Source organism: Fistularia commersonii, chromosome 1, assembly GCF_037954325.1.
Source record: "Fistularia commersonii isolate RoL2024-O1a breed Wild chromosome 1, RoL_Fcom_v1.0, whole genome shotgun sequence".
Taxonomy (NCBI): Eukaryota; Metazoa; Chordata; class Actinopteri; order Syngnathiformes; family Fistulariidae; genus Fistularia; species Fistularia commersonii.
This window is the reverse complement of record NC_141284.1, coordinates 19,084,810-19,104,550: the sequence shown is the minus strand read 5'-3', so window position 1 is coordinate 19,104,550 and position 19,741 is coordinate 19,084,810. Positions and strand designations below refer to the sequence as shown.

General features: G+C 44.0%; 2 protein-coding genes across 3 annotated transcripts in view; one reads left to right on the top strand and one right to left on the bottom strand.

Moving 5' to 3' along the window:
- itpk1b (inositol-tetrakisphosphate 1-kinase b) overlaps window positions 1-12,323 on the bottom strand; it is a 30,364-nt gene extending 18,041 nt beyond the window's left edge. For both annotated transcript variants that reach the window (XM_086152685.1, XM_086152692.1), the window contains exons 1-3: window positions 12,097-12,323; window positions 11,443-11,593; window positions 6,655-6,679 (exon numbers count right to left, since the gene is read on the bottom strand). In XM_086152685.1, the coding sequence (XP_086008811.1) occupies window positions 6,655-6,679; window positions 11,443-11,537 (120 nt within the window). In that variant the 5' untranslated portion in view covers window positions 11,538-11,593; window positions 12,097-12,323. The remainder of the gene's footprint in view (window positions 1-6,654; window positions 6,680-11,442; window positions 11,594-12,096) is intronic.
- Window positions 12,324-14,752: 2,429 nt separating this feature from the next.
- Window positions 14,753-19,571, top strand: LOC147237696 (putative E3 ubiquitin-protein ligase UBR7). Its single transcript, XM_086154730.1, has 11 exons — window positions 14,753-15,370; window positions 15,451-15,584; window positions 15,684-15,744; window positions 15,839-15,934; window positions 16,009-16,062; window positions 16,133-16,238; window positions 16,335-16,459; window positions 18,373-18,567; window positions 18,694-18,850; window positions 18,942-19,003; window positions 19,126-19,571. The coding sequence occupies exons 1-11, from the start codon at window positions 15,176-15,178 to the stop codon at window positions 19,207-19,209; spliced, it is 1,269 nt and encodes a 422-aa protein (XP_086010856.1). The 5' UTR covers window positions 14,753-15,175; the 3' UTR covers window positions 19,210-19,571.
- The last annotated feature ends 170 nt before the right edge of the window (window positions 19,572-19,741 follow it).

Here is a 19,741-nt window from a genome sequence, read left to right as displayed (position 1 = left end):
TTAGAGTGATAAAAAAAAAAAAAATATATATATATAGTGATAGTTGATCCCAGCAATATCAGCCATCGCAATGTCTCATAATGTTTGAGGAGCAAACCTTCCACAATGCTGCCCTTGGTATATCATGATACACGTAAATTATGTTCTCTAATGCCTCTGTAAAGGCTTTTAGTCCTCTAGGTCCCAGATCCCCAACTACATGGTCGTGGACCATTTGGTACCTGGCCGCAGAGAGACTAAAGCTGTTTCAAATTGTATGCCTCTTCATTTCATCAGTCCTCCGGATATATTTGAAAAATGGCCACTCCCGCCTGAGCCTCACTCCTGCTGTTGACTCAGTCGTAGGGTTGTGACATGCACCTGTAAGTTTGCAAGCTAAGTGTCGCTAACATGGCCAACAAGCAAATGTCAGAGTAGAGGTGCTTTGAAAAGGGAGAGAGAGCCAATGATAAGATAGCAGAAGGCTCTCAGAGTGGCAACAAAAAGAAAACCGACTGCATTTACAATGAATAGCAAAAGTCCAAGCTGTGGGTTCATCCTAACCGGTAATTCACTCACTCCCCACCCACACTGCATTGCATTTGGGGACCAGCTAATAGATAGCTAATAAAGCCGTGAAACCCAAAAAACTATTTGGCCACATAGAGAACAGGCACCCTCCAACATAATACGTATGTGAGGCGAGGTTTTCTTGACTTAACCCATCCCCAACCCAGGCCAAAATCTACCCAGACTCTTAAAACTGAAAATACCTCTCAGATGAGAAATGAAACTAAATCCATGACTAGATTTGAAAACATACTTCTTTGATGATTTGCTTATTTGATACAGCTCAGCTCAAACATTGCTTTTCTCTTCCTTGAACAGGGCAGTCAGACATTCAGAAGCAAAAAAAAAAAAAAAAAAATGCCTGTTCAGTAGCCTTTCAGATCATGACAAATTGGCTTTTGTTTGAAATTCAATGCAGCTGAAATACAGGCAGCACTGGCCAAGTGGGTCACAAGCAGTCAAACCCGCTCTCCAAGTATGATAAGACTGATGTGGGTCAGCAAGCACAAATGCACACCTACAAAATAGCAAAAGTGAGAGCTATGGTCAGTATTGGCAGCTAATGACGCAACCCGTGCTGGTAAATAAATAAAATAAACTGAGACTATGCAGGTAGTTCCAACAAGGATGAGGATGTGTGTCAAGGTGGATCTGTATGTCTGAGACAAACCACTTTGAATGACAGACATAGCAAAGGCCATACAGGCTATTACTGTATTTTATGCCATTTTGTTTGCACATAGCAAACATTCATCTCATTACTAAAGAATTAAAGAATTTGCAGGTAGAAAGAAGAAGAGGCTTGCAATATGTGAATCAAAGTGCTACAGAGAAGGAAAGGCCACAAATGAGCGGCTGCGAGGCCAGCATGTTATCAGACAAGCAGAAGCCTTGAGCTTTCTGTTTTCAAATTGAAGATACAGATGATTCTTAAAGTGAGTAAACAGTAATTCTGCACCCTAATAAAATGATCAAATATGACAGAAGCATTTCAAAATGACTAACGTCTACCATGGAAAAACTATGTCAGTCGTAGTGCAGCCATTGTGTAATGTAACCATAGGCAAGCTCCTTGGCGAAGCAGTATAGGGGGACCACTGCAGACAATTGCGAAATGCCAGTAAACAAAAGCTACAGAAATATAGTAACAGAATGTCCTTTATCTTGTCAAGATAGTATGCAAGTGAGCATATGCTTCCTTGTTACACAGGTGAAGATTGATGTAAGAACTGAAACAGTGTCACATTAGGTCTGGCCAGTGCCATAAAAATGTTATCTGGTTAATGATTGCAAGGTGTGATGGATAGATAACTAATTAGTGTACCCTTGGTCGTTCTCTGAAATGTCAAATGACCAGAGCTGTAAATCTTTAAAATGTCAGATGGCTTAGACACTGCTATTTAGGCAGGTTTTTGCTGTTTTCTTTAATCATATTATAACATATTGATAGAAATATGATGGGACATTTTCATACCAAATGTAAAGACATTTTATAGTAAAGTTTGAAGTCACCTTTGTCAGTTGGTGCTTTGATGGGTGAACAGCTGAGAGACTCATCTGATAGTTGCAAAGTCATTCCCCTATAACTGAGCTTAAGGCTTTTACTTAGTGATACTTGGTTGAAATCTACATGTTGGTGAGGACAGCTGATTGCTGTTGGAGATGTCGTATACACACACGCACGCACGCACACGCACTATTGCTTGCATAAACCTCAGCTTAGCATCATTGAAATCACCCAAATCATTGCAATATCAGACCACATAAATAATTTAGAGTGGCAATTTTCTGTGCTGTCTGAACCCTAACAGTCCAAATGGTTAATCAGGATATGTAGTTGAGAAACAAGCAACCCCAGTGGTTGGAGCATATGGGATAAAACTCATAAGCATTCTGCTGTGACCTGAATAGCCCTGTGATGAAAAGATAATATTCATAAAAATATCACATCACCGGTAAATAAACAGTCACTGGATAAAGAACATCACTTGCTTGGAGTCATCTTGGCGACACAACCTCAGTTGTCATGTCAGTTTGGTTTAAACCCCCCCCCCCACACACACACACACACAAAATACAAGGGGCCACTTTGTTTGCTGTTCGGCCGCAGTGTCAGTGTGACAAGGCCGTGTGGGGAAGGCCATTAGTGTGTATTCTGCAGTCTTTTCTCTCATGTCATACAGTGGAGCTTTCCTGGAAAAGGGACTGGACATTGTTTGGAGGCTAGTCAGCAAAGACACTTCACAGAAAACGAACCCTCCCTCTGTGCAGACAAAAGAGCTGCTTTAGAGCTCATCCAAAAACCCGGTGGTAAAGTCAATGAGGTCTTGCTAAAAGGAGAAATGTCAACTGACGTCTTTGTAATCCTTCGGGGAGTAAGGGCTCAGAGTGGGCTATGGTCGTGATGGACAGCACAGAAAACATCATGGATCCTGGAGGGAGATGGAAGGTCAGGGCCAATGTATTTTCAGCTTTGATGTCGTGCTGCAGAGGGGCCAGACCATACCCCAGGGAAATGTAAGAACGCAGATTTTGAGCAAAACACAGGGGACAGCGCTCATGTGGACACCGGGTTTAACAGAAAAACAAAACAACTAGTTCTGCTAGAAGCCTTCGTTAAGCACCTGTCTCCATGACTAATGAGGTCTCAGCAGCAACTGATTCCTCCTTGAGATATCTCTTTCCAACTGCCCTCGGTTGAAGTGATCTTCCTGTGGTTTGGACTTCGTTCTCAAACTCAGAGACTGAGACCTGACATATATTGGAGGATTCATTGTGAATGCAATGTGGTACTTTTTAACCTGGTGTAAGAGACCATATGTAACTGCTGTCCAAGGCCCACATGAAGCAAAAGTCAAAACAAGACAGCTTACAGGGGATCGACGTGAAGGTTCATCTCCGGCAAAAAAACATGGAGGGTCAAACTGAAAACTCATTAGGCTAATGGCCACCTCCCCCGCAGCTCTGGAGGGAGACTTCTCTTATTGCTGTACATGCACCTCAATGAAGGGGGGTTGCCAAGGGAAGTATTATTTTCATGGAATGACTTGTGAAGATATACTGGGTTAATTAACATCCATAACAAGTACTTCAGGAGTCACAGCAGGTTTTTCAGCCCATCAGCACAGCATCATAACATCTGCTCGTAGGCAGCAAAATTTTCATGACTTATTTCCATTTGAAGACAATATTCAGTGCCTTAATTCTCAGGCTGTAGCGTGGTCCTGGTACTAACAGTATGGAGGTCAATGCCAGTGGAGGTCATGCGAAGATTTCCTAGAGGCTAGGAAGCAGCTGTCATGTGTGGTCATTGTGAAACTACTGAGGGGCAGCCAGTAACTTTTGAAATGTAAAATTCAGAACTTACTCCAAGTTCTGTAACATTATCAATATGAATAATATCAATAGCTCAAGGGTTCCCAATTTAAGAACAAATGTACTTTTTGAGGCACAATGGTAATTTCATCAGCTCTGTGACATGGACAGATCAGTGTGCAGGCACTGGCAGGATGACTCGCACACACTCAAGGCTGATGGTGCAGTTGATAAATCGGCGCAAATTTGATTGGTAACTGATGAAAGACAATAGAAAAGAGGAGACACTAACTATGGCTCTGTCATTCTTTAAAATGAGCCAAACGACTGATCCAAAAATGACATGAAGTACAATTCACAAAGAATCCTGTCTTCAGTCAGGTACAGCCTGATGAGGTAAATATGTAGATCAGTGCCTTGAGTATAAATGAAGACCTACAGGACTTCTCTTGGCCTGCTATTATGAGCGTCGATCCATTCCTGCTGGGTGGAGGAGCTCTGGAGAACCCTGCTTCCGGCAATCACCACATATCACCTGATTATACAAGTTTAAAATATCAGTGCATCATTTGATTTTCTTTCTCAACTTTAAGTAGTATGCAAACTGTAGGGTGAACACATCACCACGACCATCTGCCAAAGCTCAAATCACAACAGAGTTCTCCCCTCAACATGGTCATTTCATGAGAGGTCTGGCCTCATACAGACAACAACTTTGTTGTGAATGTTTGGGCAAAAGCAAATAATTATAATATTAATAATGTATCCCTTTATTAATTCCCGGTGGGGTATTCGTTCTCTGCAATTAACCCATCATGGAAGAACCATGAGCAGTAGGCTGCCATCCACCAGCACCAGGGTAGCAGTTAGGGGTTCAATGTCTTCCTCAACAACGCTACGACACTAGGAGGAGCCGGGAATTGAATCAGGAATGTTCAGTTCCAAAAACGATAGCTCTCCCTCCTGCGCCGCGCTGCCCCTTCATAAAATAAAACTTCTCCTTTCTTTTTGTCTGATCTGAAGAGCCCCTTTCAAACTACTGGACTTTCTGCTTCATGGCAGACATTAAAAAACAAACATGTACCGGTGACATACATCTTTGAACGCTAACAACCAAAGAAGATGACTCATTTTCACTTGAAGAGCTTGTCTATTCTTCAGATAACATTTTGGCAACTCTGTTGAAACCACATGAATTCAGGCCAAAGCAGTTTCGCCAATTTTAGAATAGTCCAAGGGGCTGTCAGAGTATCTTTAAGCACAATATTCAAATGTGGAGAACAAGCAGCAGCCAGCATCAAGAGCCACAGCCGAGGCATCATGATGGCGTCCGTGGTGGCGCCTCCAACTTTCATGCGGTAATTCCAGGGTAAGAGATGTCTTGCACTGAATGCATTTCAGCAAGAACTGAAACGGAGAGAGCCCAGCGATCATTTATAAGTTTGCACATATCTGTGGAAGAAAAATAAACAACAGGCAACAGGTAGTCCTGGAAAGAAACATTGAAGAAGGAACGACTGGAGGGCTGCTGAAATATTGGGGTGATCTCCAATGATCAGCTTTGTCCTCGGAGGGGCTGGAGGCACAGCAGGACACAGCCTGGGATTATTCCCACGACCAAAACCTCAATGCGTGATGAGATCGTCAGAGGAAGGAAAGATAATACAAAAATATAAAAATGGAGGGGGGGGGGAACCTCCCAAGAAGATGAGACGTCATATAGATAAAAATAAAATACACACACACACACACACACACACACACACACACACACACACACACACACACACACACACACACACACACACACACACACACACACACACACACACACACAAGCGGAAAAGATTGGATAATGTCTCTGCAAACTTTGAAGACTTGAACTGACAGGCACTTTTCAGTGCTGAGCTTCCAGGATTTAGGAGCTATTGTGAGTGTGCTAGTGAACGTGCAGAGCAGAATACACCACAATATCCTGGAATTAAACTCCTCTTCATTGTCCTGGAGCACAGTATGATCAAATTGAAAGTCAGCATCCACAGTGTCATTTTTGCTTCAGTTCTATGTTATTAATTTCTACCTCATAATCTGTTTAGTACAAAAGACTTGAAGTTTTTGTGAGGTATGGACATTCTTGCTTCACAGAGATCAGGTTAGATTTTGGAAACGAAGGACATACATGTTTGTGTGCACAAATCATTAGTTGTGCTTTGCTTCTCAACAGGCTACGGTCCATGATGGTCACCTGGAGAACTCAGAAGTGGGGTTCAAGAGAGACCGCATTAGCATTAACCAATATAGACTATGTTTGATAATCATAGCTATTTGAAAATAAAAAAAAACATGCAAATAGACTGGGTTGCATGAACAAGACATATTTTCACCCATGACCTTCTACACAAAAAAGATTTGTTTTACCAAGATGACTTCCCTCTACCTTTTTTTCTATTTCCATTATGGTATGTGGCTCCTGTTTCTGATGCACATTTTTAGTATGAACAAAGTACCCGAGTGGATTGAAAAAAAAACCAATGTGACAAAACTATTTTCACTTTTGGGGGGAGTAGATAAGATGCTGTATTGATAAAAGGTAAACAATATTTAGTAAAACAGAAAGGGAAGCTGGTAAATTGTGTCCCGTCTGCTCCTCCTGGAAATGTAAAGATTGGCAGCAGTTCTTGTTTTGGTTCCTGAACTGATGCAAGAAGTGACTATTGATGCCAAATTGGAAGGAAATAGCTAACACATCCTGCATTTGCAACAACATGAACAAAACGTGTGAAATCTTACCTGAACAACTTCTATTCCTCTTTTTCTGAAACAAAAGACAGACAGAGATATGGGTCAATTAGGCCAATGATGTTGAAGCACAGTCACCCTGTGATGCAACCAAAGCAGCGAAACTCAGGATGTGAACTGCGACAGGTCTGAGACTGTGGATGCCTGAGCTTCATTATGCAACACTTGACAACAATCTCTCAGGGGTCTGTTGAAAGTAGAACATTTCTACTTAAGATCAAAAACAGAAGTTGAATTTGTAGGATGAAAAAAATAATAATAATAATTTTCTTTTTTTTTTTTTTTCACGATGGAAGACATCATTTATTAAGTGAAGCTACCTTGAGCCCTTGTGTGAGTGTCTGCTGACGTCCTGGCCTGATGCCTTAAGTCAAATGATCCATCTAACTTCCAACGTGAATTGGACTGGTAACAACAGCAGAACACACGCACAGCAGAGGTTGCACTTCTTAACTCATCCGGAGAATATCGTCCATACTCGTCTGGATAAAACATGTTGCTGGGCAACCAGCAGATTCCTTCTAAGTGTGGAATTCTTTAAAGAGGTGACTATCACAGCATTTCACACCTATAAATTGCTCAGGTGCAGACCAGCATGTGAACAACTCACATATGCAACAACTTCAGACAAGGATATTTTAGGATTCTGCTATTTGACGATGGTTATTAACATAAAATAATAATAATTGTGGAAAAAATTAAAACAAGGTCTTTGCCCAGATTGTGATGGGACTATAAACATCTCCTGAGTCTCACATGAGCCGAGAAACATCAGCGAAGATGGCAAGAAAAACGTATGTGGTCAAAATAACACATCCTGTATTTGGTGGAATCGGCAGGGATAAATAAAAGCCTCACACCACAACCTGTCCAGCACAGTTGTTTTTGAGGGTACAGTCCCATGGCAACGGCATCGTAGCCATTCACCACGTCACATCAATGAGGATATTTAATACTACAAGTGGCTCGTTTCATGTGATGTAAATGGAGCCTTCAGTTTCACCTCATCGCAGACACTGGGATCATGTTGTTACAAAGCCAAGGGAATCAAAAGGGAGAGGAGAAGACCCGGCTGAGAAAAAGGCCTGTCTATGGCTTTTGGAAAAGACACAAGTTCCATAAAGAACACATGGGTACAATGAAACAAATAATTCCCCCTGACATTGTATTGTAGGACAGGATCACCTGTCCATTTTGCTCTTGCCTTCCTGGACGTTCTTTCGACATTGTGAACCACAGATATGACTGCTAGAAGTCAGTCTGTGAGCACTAGCTGCAACATTTAGCACGCTCATTGGTGTATATAACTCACTGCAGCTACTTAAGTTACCCAGAGAAACCTGTTGGTAAAGTGGAAAATAGTTAGAATCATTTCAGCAACCTGGACACTTGAAAGATGTGCATGAACACATGGCACATCAGCGAAAAAATGTCACCAGTATTCTGACATCATTTTAGTTGCGTGGAAGAATAACAATGATATCTTAAAGACGCAGAACTTGAAACAAACTTCGGAAGGCCTCAAAGGGCTACTCTGGGTAAGTCACAGTTAAATACAAAGACTCATTATGGTGTGTCTTAATCCCTCTTTTCTTCTCACCACTCTATTAGTCACCTTTCCTGTCTGCAAGCCTTTCTGAAGAATTTATTGTTTTACTTGTAAAACAAACATGTCAGCATACAAAAAAATAGAAACCAAGGTACCAGCAAAAATCTCGATTCTCCAGAAGACATCTAACTTTATCAACAGAATTTAACCTTCTACCTGGTCTACAGACAACATATCAAAGACCAGACTCTTATTTGATTTGACAGGAAGTTAATGTATGGAAATGTGTCAAAATGCTTTGTTTATGTGTCCAATGTTGAAAAGTGATAACACATTACAATACATTTCCCAGAATAAACTAAAAGCACTGTCTCTATAGAGGCAATCAACAAGGCTAATGCTATAAGACATGCTTTTCTAATCATGTGAAATACATCCCACCCAAATGGAATAGCTTTGCTCCTCAAGTGAAACACAAATATCAATATTCTTGAAAACATGTCTGGTAGTTTCTGTGGCGACCTAGAGACAACACAGCGAATCAGACAGGCAAGGAGTTACTGAGGACATGTGTATGGTTTGGTGTGATGACAGCCTTGCATTTTGGGGCAGAACCAGAAATAGCAAACCCATCTGGTGAAGTAAATTTACCCATTTTGAGAGTTCATGTCCTCTAAGTGGCTCCCTTTACCGGGACACTAATAATACATTAGTAACCCTTTTATATAACCTCAGTCATCTTGTTGGTGTACTGGGTTGTATCATTTGCTTAAAGAGTGATGGAAATGAACATGTTCTGTAAAGAGAGTATGGACAGGCCAGTGTAGCTCAACATCTTTTAATGAGATGTGGTGTCCAAAAAATGGAAATGGCTCTATCTTAGCAACAAGAACGGAAACACCTAATATTCATCCAATCAAATGTTGTCATATAGGGAAAATATGTATATATTTGTCTAGGAGTCAGTAGAAAGCCTTAAAACTACTGTGCAAATGTAGGGGACACAAACATTTGCCCAAACAGCTCAAAAGAATCAGCCAACAATATCGCTGAGGAACAAAATTGAAGTCCAGCAGACCCCAATGTTGGCTATAGGCCACACAGCAAAAGGGAAACCTATCTTGCTATTTAACATTAAGGGTAATAAAAAAAAAACATTGTGCTGAGGTGAATTGTTGTGTTTTTCTTGGATAAAACCTGCCAAGTCGCACGGTCGATCAGTTTGATTTCATGCGAAGAAATTAAGAGACTAATAATGCCACGGAAACATTTTTGGTCTTTGGTTAATATGGGGAGATTGTTGCACAAAAGTAAGTCCAAGGAAAATAAGGCAAAAACATCTTACACACATAGACTGCCTTTGAAGAAAAGTCGGGGGTTAATTCAACATGAGAGCTTTATCTTTGCGCCATCTACTTCCTCTTACAGATGACTTTTGTTTTCTAGTATGTTACATAACAGGGGAAACAGTTGAAAGAAGTATTTGAAATGTCAAAGAGGCTTACTGGACAAAGGTGGTCATGTATTTATGTTACATTTGAAAAACCTGAAATACACTCTAAATATAAAGAGATAAATGTGTTTGAATGAGAGCGATAACAAAGACACACATACACACCACTCCTTAACACCTGCCCTCGGCATACACATCCAACTGGATCTCAGTCCAGACGTGAATCACTTTAAATCCAGAGAGCAAATTGTGAGCATGAGCATTAGGTGTGTGTGTGTGTGTGTGTGTGTGTGTGTGTGTGTGTGTGTGTGTGTGTGTGTGTGTGTGTGTGTGTGTGTGTGTGTGTGTGTGTGTGTGTGTGTGTGTGTGTGTGTGCGTGTTACTGGTGAGAGAGATTTAAAATGTTTTGTGGATTACAGTGGTGTAATCTGTGCTGGCTCAATCAGGTCACGCTCTGTGGCTACAACCCTGCAAAGAGGGGAGGTAAAAACTCTACAATTCATTCTACTGTTTTTCACTGCCATACATACACACACTATATATGTTTAGACTGAGACAGACAGATGGACAGAGCACATTTACATTCATACACTATCAAATCTAATAGGCCTATCCTGACCTAGGTAAAATAATCTATCATAATGTCATGCCCCATTGAAACCCAGTTTACGACATCTTGGGTGAGGTTTTTACTCTGCTAAACATTAATAAGCCACAAAATGATAATGTCCTCTTGCTACCATAAGTGCCTCTCCCAAGGCTAAGAGAATCAGAATGTACAACAGCCGTCACACACCCTTGAACCATTTCATATTATGACTACGTATCCTGACTGATAGCTCTATTTTATGGATAGTGTCTTACACTGGGTACAATCTGTCAAGACTTCTGTCTACCAATTACAGTCCTTAAGAGATAACGCGGTGGGCAAAGGTTCAAGCTGTGAAATACGGGCAGACATACTTCCCCCTCCTACAAACTGCTTCAATGAAAACAAAGGACAACTGTTTTTGCTACAAGTCCTGTTCCATATACATTCACTTAGCAGAATGAACTGCAGCAGATTACCTCCTCCTCCTGTCTCCCTGCCACAACAAGCAAAGCGTCAAAACAAAACACAAAACAACAACCTGCACATTTGACTTATCCCGATGCCATCTTCCTTTACGGCATTCATTCGAAATGCGCCGTAATATGTCATTCACGGTGTATCGTGACAAAGATGTCTCCCTATCATCAGTGTTGTGCATCTTGGAATACATTTACATAATCCACTTATTTGCACTTTTGTAAAAACACAAAAGTATTTTCATTGACTCACATGGGCTTGGGTTATAGTTACTGTAACATTGGTTTAAGGGTTCCATTTTTGTTGAGGTTTAGGATTCTGTGATGTCACGAATACACATTATTTTTATGGCCTAGTGCTTTTGTGTACAGCTTTACAGACTGCATGCTGATGTGTCGTCTGGCCAAAAAAGAAGTGTGCGTGGTTCTTGCTCTTTCTACTATGACCACCACGGATCAGGACGCTGCATCTAAATAACCTGACTTTCACGCACATCCCTGTGCTAAACTTTCACCTGCAACAGAGAAGCACGAACAGGCTGTGATGCCAGTGATGTTGTGGGTCTGCACATGGAAAAATCTCCCAGAACTTCAAACGTGCGTCCACCAGAGTCTCTGAGACACTGTGCACCTTGAGCCCACCGTGCGCGTCCACGCCAACTGCTTCTAGAGGCTCTATAGGGACCGAAGAGGTGTTGCAACTGCATACCTGCACAGATCAGCAAATGCCTGGAAATTCAACTTCTTCATCTTCTTCTCGCTGAGCCAGTAGCCGACTCTCCGGCCTTTCAGGAAGGTCTGCATTTCCAGTGCGCCCCGGTTCCTGTCCTGGAGGTGTCTGAGGAATCCGGAGGTGCGACCTGGGGAGGCGAGATGGAAAACATCTGTATTTGCATATCAATATCCCGCTTTTCACCGAAATGCATCTCATGGCTCGGCGGGTGACATTAGTACCCCACCCCCAACCCCCCGGAACGGCCAGGTGCGGCCAGTGAACCCCCCCCACCACCACCACCACCCAAGTCCCAAGTCGGAGGAGCACCAAGCCGCTGTCGCTACCGTCTGAATCCCGCTTAAAGTCGCCGCCTCCCTGGGACATCACGGACACTCGCAAAGACCCCCATGGCTAACTTCAATCTGCTAGCGTTAGCCGGCTAGCTAAAGTGACACAACCTGTACAGCTAGCCGATGGCGTGACGTTAACGAACCCCAGCTAGCTCGCTAACCGGCCCGGAAAAACGATGGACGGTCGAAGCGACCCGAGTCGGAGGCCGACCCGGAGTCGCCTCTCCACGGCTTCGGTCCGAAGCGGCCGACCTCACTGTGGATACAGTTGGGGGTAGGCTCTGGGAAGCTAACCAACCTGGTAGTTGTAGCAGTTCCCCCCGAATATCCGTCCTCTTCGGAAGCTAACTAAGATCGTTTCCCATCGTAGGTCCACGGAGGCGGGCAGGTTTTCGAAGAAGGGGCCGGATGACGGAACGCTCCGGATGACAGGAGCCGCCGGATGACAGGAACCGCCGGACGCCCGTCGCGATGAGCCAGTGTTTTCTCCCTCCGTCTCCGGGCTGGACTGACTGCACACACCCAGGAGCTGGGAGAGTGATGCCTTCATGGGTTGCTCGGAAAACACAGCTACCGGTCGCTTATAACTCTGCCGGCATCTCGTCCGGTAGAGTGTGATTATTGATTAACTGTCGCTCGGTCACATTTCGGGAACACGCCACCGGGCAGTCGACTTGTCTTCTTATCGGGCGTGACGAGTTTGATAAAAGGCATATCGAGCACTTGAACTCAAAGAAAGCCTCCATTGATGTCAAAGTTACATCACCGTGTTTGTCGAGCAGCTTCTTAGTGTAGAAACAAATGTGTCCATGTCCCGTTTCTTGAAACCCGCGGCTCTTTACGTACTGATCTCCTTTCACCGTGGGTCGTCGTTATTCCCGAAGTCCCGCGAAGGCACCACGATGCGGTCAGCAGAGTTCACTCACCTCCAAGTTGCACTTGCAGGATGAGCAGGTCCTGCTTGCAGAAGGTCGTCCTTGGCTCTCTAATACACTTGCAGGCTTCTCATATCACATCTTTTAGAATTAATTAAAAAACACAACGGGTTTGAGGTGACCATTTTTTAAAATACCCAAATCAGCTTTCGTCAGAGGCCTCAAACGTTGCTGTTACTCCACATCTACACATTTCGATGCAACTCCTCACTTCTATGCATCTTCAAGCAGTACTAATAAAAAATGGTATCAAGAACCAAACTTTAGAGACACAACGCACTTTATTACATTGCTCTTGGGGTTTTAACTCACTATAAAGCCCCTTCTTTTTACTGTCAAGGAAGTGTTTGAGGGAATATTTTACAACTGCTCCACTTCTATGACGGTTCAATACAGAGCACAAATTTTGCTGACGGTATGTTGAATGCAGAACTGGATGTGAAAACAGTCTTCTTTCACCTTCTCTTCTGACATACCCTTCAGAAGTTTGTGTGACAAGCCAACCCTTGAGAACGAGGGGACTGCAGACCTCGTTTGTTGACAGGCTCTTTAAGAAACCAGGCTCTGTGGCACCTCCCACTGGACAGCAACTGCTATGTGCCACTGCTCACCCTCAGGTGGGGCAGAACATCTTTTATATTCAGTATAAACACTGCAAACTTTCCAAGTGCATTACCTGTCCAAAAAAAAAAAAAAAAAATCGAGGCATTGCCCACTCATTTTAGATTGAAAAGATGTTGGGTGTTATTCCAGGAGGACACGGCTCACCTTCGGGTGGATCCGAACCCTCATTGGGGCAATATTCGTGTGACGGGGGCAGCACTCCAGTGAAGGCAGTTCTAGAATGTGTTATATTATTGTTTTAATCTTTATTAAGACCCTTTATAATGTCAGCTCCTATCTGTTGTATGAACCTCATGACATTTCCAGTATTCTGTGAAGATGAGGGCTAAACCCTGGAAGGCCAGGGTCAGCTCATGATATTGAGCTGAAAGGAAACACAATTCCTAAAAAAAAATAGAGGAGGTGGATTTGCTTGATTAAACATTCATGTTTTATAATGTACGTTGGAGGCCAGACTTCTGTTGTGAAGCTGATTTAAAACAAAGGAAGGGATATCTGTTGGACGATGGGAGGACTGGAGATATATCCTTGGACATGTGAGCGGTGCTTACAATAAAGAATAGATTATAACCCTTAGTCCTTGAAAAATATGTGCTGACAGGAGGGAGGTGTGGAAACAGGAACATATCTCCACAACATGAAACCCTTTCTTTCCTCATCAGAACCGACCACAGCAGGAAACAGTCCCACACACTGATTCTCTGTTTAAGTTCATTCCTTTTTGTTTTGTTTTTTCTTGAGACCTTCTGCTAGCCTTCCCAGCACGCTTGAAGGCCTATGCTAAACATCTACAAATATACTTCATTGGACAGATGACCGTCAAAATATCACCATTAGAGGGTGAGAACTCACAGGTCCTCACAGAGAAGACCCTGGAGACCCTTTTGGGTCTGACCACCAGCAGACAGGAAGACACGCACACCCACACACACAGGTAGGCAAACACGGACAGACAGGCAGACTCCAACACAAAGATCTGTTCTGTGTGGGTTAAAGGTGACTAAGATACTGTTGGACTCACACCTGACGAAAGACTACAGATTTTGAAAATACTTGTGTGAAACTATCAGCTCACACCTTAATATTGTTTCCTTACTATGCTGAGACCAAAGACTGAGGGTCTCTCATCCGAAGACTTTGCAAATAAAAACAAATCAAACGTCTAAAAACTTTGCAACAAAATTGAAAAGACTCGTGGAGAACTATAATCAGATTCTTTCAGCATTTTTTTTTTATTTGCAAAAGGGGCAGCCTAGAGCAGATGAACATTTATAAGTATTTAAAATAAATATGTAAAATACAAATTCGATAAAAAATTAGGTAACTCCAACATCAAAAGGCGCCTTAAATTAAACGTATTATTATCATTGCTTTTCCTTCTCCGCTCGGTGGTGCTTGGTCTAAGAGTCTTCAAGCCGGGCTGTTCTGCCCAGCTCCTCCACCGGCTCCCCCGGACGCTCCAGGCCGGCAGTCCCCGTTCACCCACACCGCCGGCAGGACCCGTCTCTGACGTCAACATCGCTCTGGGGATGGTTCGGCCGCCAGTTTCCTGTTTCCTGTTTCCGCTTTTGTTGGAGCTCATCTATTGGTTGTTGATTCAGGCTTCTCGGTGACGTCACGCTAAACCAAAACAAGTCTGATGCTGAGGTGAACCCCGAGGCTGGGACGAGACGGAGGACCTGCCACGCCGCTGCGAGGATCTCCCTGAGTCCGTTGCTGAAAAAAAGCAAGGTACTGAGATGTTTCCGGGACAGACCGTCATCCATCGACCTCCGATCGATCGATTTATCGATCGGTGGTTGGGTGGAGGGGGTTGTGATGTCACTTCCTCCACGTGGTCCGAGCCCAAAATCCCGCCCGGAAGCCGTCGGACCACAAAGACGTCTCCCGGCGGTGCAGGTCGAAATGGCTGGAGGACCGAGCAGAGCAAACCTGCAGGAGGAGGAGGAGGATCTGCTGCGGGCCCTCAGCGTGCTGGCAGGCAGCGACCCGGAACGGTGCTCCTATCCCGGGGTAAGAGCTTCTTCCCCGGTGTCTAGGCTGAGGGTCCGATCCGGATATATCACTACTTTTACCATCCCCTCCACCCACAGGGCTACGTGAAGCGACAGGCCGTGTTTTCCTGTTCCACCTGCAACCCGGATCCCCTGCAGCCCGCCGGGGTCTGCCTGGCCTGCGCCAACAACTGCCACGACGGACACCAGGTGTTCGAGCTCTACACCAAGCGGTGAGTTCTTCTCGGTGTCTCCACCAGTCTGGACGAAGGAAGTTTTTCCTCCTTCTCTCTTCTTCTGCTTCCCGTGTCTGACTAGAGTTTCTTCGTCAGGGATTTTCGTTGTGACTGCGGGAACGGCAGGTTTGGGGGCTTCCGGTGCAAACTGGTACCGGTGAGTCCTACAGAGTAGAGCTCAGTCTCACTACACACACACACACACACACACACACACACACACTGTCTGACCAGCCCATCTATCTTCTCAGGAGAAAGAGAAGGAGAACAAAAAGAACCGGTACAATCATAACTTCCATGACCGCTACTGCACATGTGACCGGCCTTACCCAGACACCGAAGACCAGGTTCTCCTGTTCTTGTCATGCTCTTTCCTGAACTCTTGGTTCCTAGGTCTTCTAACTCTGTAATCACTTCTCAGGTCAACGATGAGATGATCCAGTGTGTCATCTGTGAGGACTGGTTCCATACCAGAGTAGGTTACAGTAAGTACTTCTGTTGCATCCGCAAGTCCACTTTGATTCATCCACCTGTTTTTCTGCCAGCACTTAGGCTGCACTCCAGCTGAACCAGAGGAGCTGCAGGAGATGGTTTGCCAGGGATGCATGGACAAGGCCCCCTTTCTGTGGACCTATGCTGCTCACTTTGCAGGTATCTCATTTTATTTTTCCACACATGCAGACTCTAAACAGTAAAAAAGCCACATGCAGAAACAAGGGCAGCAACTCTTTTGTCTTCCTGATTCAGTGGCGCCTGAGGAGGAGGAGGAGGAGGAGGCGGAGGCGGCAGCAGAAGAACATCAAGGAGATTCTGAGCTGAAGGAAACCAGAGAGGAAACCCAGCCCGGTGGAGATGACTGCAGAAACCAGGGGGTGAGATAGCCTTGGGCCGACCCCCTCCTAGCCCCTTTTCACTCCAGGTTTCCATCTCAGTGAAGCAAATCGATATACGAAGTATCTTCGGGTATAAAAATCGACTGTTTAGTTGATCTTGTCATCTACATTACTGCTTCAAAATGGCCACAAACTTCATGTATTTCTTTGTTCAGTGGCCAGATTTACTCTCTGTTTGCATATTTAAGCGTTTGTTTTGTTTTACTTTCACTTTTTACTTTTACTTTCAACTCTTGGTGGGTGGACTCTGTTACAGAGTCACTGTGAAAATGACCTTTTCTAATGTTGTGCATCCTCGATGCTGTCAGGTCCAGTTTGTGAGTTTACCTTTCCCACTCTGAATGTAGACTCCCAGAGAGGGAACGTCTTGAATATCAGATGAGAGAGGAGCTTTGTATGATTCCAAAGGATGGAGAAAAGTTTTGAAGGGTTTCGATAGGCTACCAAATCACTGATGATGACTGGCTTCTGTTAACGGCTGCAGATCTGATGCTGCGGGGTGTTGAGCGTTGCAAAATAGCAGAGTAATGTTGTGTCAGGAAAATGTAACTTTTCACTAAAGTGGTTGGATGAAGAATAGTTCTGAGGCTGGTTAAAGCCTGTCGGAAGAAAACCAGGAGAGGGGTTTAGTAGAGTGTGCAAAACATGTAAACTTTGCACAATGGACATCAACATCGTTCAATCACACTTGCGATCAGAAGATCATAAGTTGGCAAAAACGAGGCAGCGGTTGACTTGTGGATTTGTTTGCCAGGGCCGACAAAGCAACTGCTCCTGTTGCCAACACAACAGGTGCCACAACAGACTACTCTGTGACAAGGTCAGAGCTTGCGGAGGTGTTTTCAAAGTGTCCCTCACAAAAGGACAAAATACAGGATGTACCTCGATGAAGTGAGGATGAAGCGAGAGGGTGCAATGGATGGGCCTAAAAAAAACAAGCATTGGAGGATGAGCAGGAAGCACTGAGAAAAAAAAAGGCTGTGGAAACAATACTGGCAGTGCACTCATGGCTCAAATGATCACCAAGTCAAATACTCTGAAGAGGAGGACAAATGCCTTGAACTGAAAAACTTGAGACACAGTTGGAGCAAAAAGGAAAATTAAGAAATATGCACTAATACCGTATTTTCCAGACAATAAGCTGCAACTTTTTTCACTTAAACAATGATCGGGCTAATTTATGGATTTTGGAAGGGGGAGGGCTAACAAGTTTCACACCACTAAAGCATTTATCCTTGTCACATCGGACCGATGAAATGACCGGGAAATTCTGAGTCCATTCAACTCCGACATCGAAGAAAACGATTGACGGTTTTAGTGCCTAGGAGGAGGCCCAAGATAGCGATCGGCTAGCCGGTGCGGCTTATATTGAGGTGCGCTTGATGGTCCGGAAATTACGGTAATCATCCAAAAAGTTGCATCCATGTATTTCTGTAGTCCCATCGTTGCTCAGAAGGTCATATGTACACATCTGCTACTGTAGGGAAATCAATTCCAGATGGAAATGATTGACATTATTATAAATAAGCGTATCCGCAGTTGGACGTCGGCATTCAATTTGTCTAAAGTGGCATTAAAATGTGCATAATATAGCATTAAATTAGATTAGCTGATACCCACAGAAAACCCTGTACATAATTGGCAGCCGTTAGTTCCCATGCTGCCACTGGGTAGCGCAGAGGGCCTGTGCTTCTGAGCCTTCCCCAGACTGCTGGGCGCTCTGACAGCCGAGGTCTACTGGGATGCTTACTGTAAACGGGATTTCCATCATCACGTCTGTTGCCATCAACCCCCCCCCCCCCATTCGGTCTAGTAGTGAGTGGAGATCTTTCACAACATCTGAGCGTTTCCCCTTCCCATAACAGTGTGTTCATTTCATGTTTGTTTCTCAGGCAGAGGCAGATGGGGGTTCTTCCTGTAAACGAACCCACCAGGAGATGGTCTGCAGTTCTGCGGCACCCGTGGCCAAACCTGCTGTCTGCAAACTGAAAGAGCTGCAGGCCCAGAGGCGGGAGAGGCGGCGCCAGGGAGCCGTGTTCTGGCCTTACAGTTGGCGCTCCGAGCTCTGCACGTGCACGAGCTGCAAGGTCGGTCAAAGGGCAAATTTAGCTTTTAATGTCGGCATCAACAAAGAGCAAAGTATTCCCTCTGCATTCGGTTTGTTCCTCCTTGGCTGAAGCAGACATTTCTTCACTCTACCCATGGGTTCACAGAGGGCTTACGTGGCCGCCCAAGTGCAGTTTCTCATGGATCAATCTGACTCGGTCCTGGCCTACGAGAAGAGAGGTTTGGAGGCACCGTTGAAGCAGCACCCTTTGACGGCACTGACCAGCTCAATGGACAGACAACAGCAGCTGGAGTTCATTTATGGTGAGATCTTCAATAAATCCAAAAGCACCTTGTCCATTTTCCACAGGATCTTTCCAGGTGATTCTTGAGTCATTGTGGTGTCGTCCTTTAGGCTTCAATGAGCTGGCGAGAGGAATCACTTCATTTTTACAACAATGCGCAGAAGAAGGAAAGGTAAAATTCATGTCCAAATGCCAACAGACCGGATGTTTGACTAGATAACAATGTACTTTACCATGTATTAATGGTTAGTGTCATCATATCACAACTGCTTTTGTGCAAATCTGATCTTCCAGGTGGTCACACCTGAAGCTGTGTATCAGTTTTTTGAGGAGCTGAAGGCCAGAAAAAGATCCAGAATGGATGCTTTGTACCAGTGAGGAGCTGCCTTCGCCACTGCGTCTCTTTGTTCTGTAGTTCACATGGTACTTTGAGCATTTAATAAAGGACTTAGTTGCTGCGACCAATGACTGCAAAGAACATACATCTGTGAAGTATTGCTCTGTGTGGTCTGAGGAGAGTTGCCAGTTTCATACGGGTTTACGTAAATTCTTTAAATGTCATTGATCAAATAGACGGTTGTCATTTGAAAAAAATATTGCTTTTTATGTGAAAGACTTCTTTGACTGTAGGATCCTTGTTTCAGCTGTGGATGCTTAGAAGAATCTTCAGTCATTTCACTTGAATGTCAGAAAGTTTACAGAAATGTTTACTGAGATTTTTTTTTAAGAATAAAGTTTTCTTTCACCACACAATCCTGCTGAATGAAGTGGGTTTCATCCTGGCAAAGTGTGTTCTGGGGTCGGTTCTGGGTGACTGTTGCTCCGTACCTTTGGAGGGGGCAACAGAAAAACTTTTAGTGAAGCTAAATGCAACTTCATGTCAATTAACAAACACTTTTGTATGATTTCA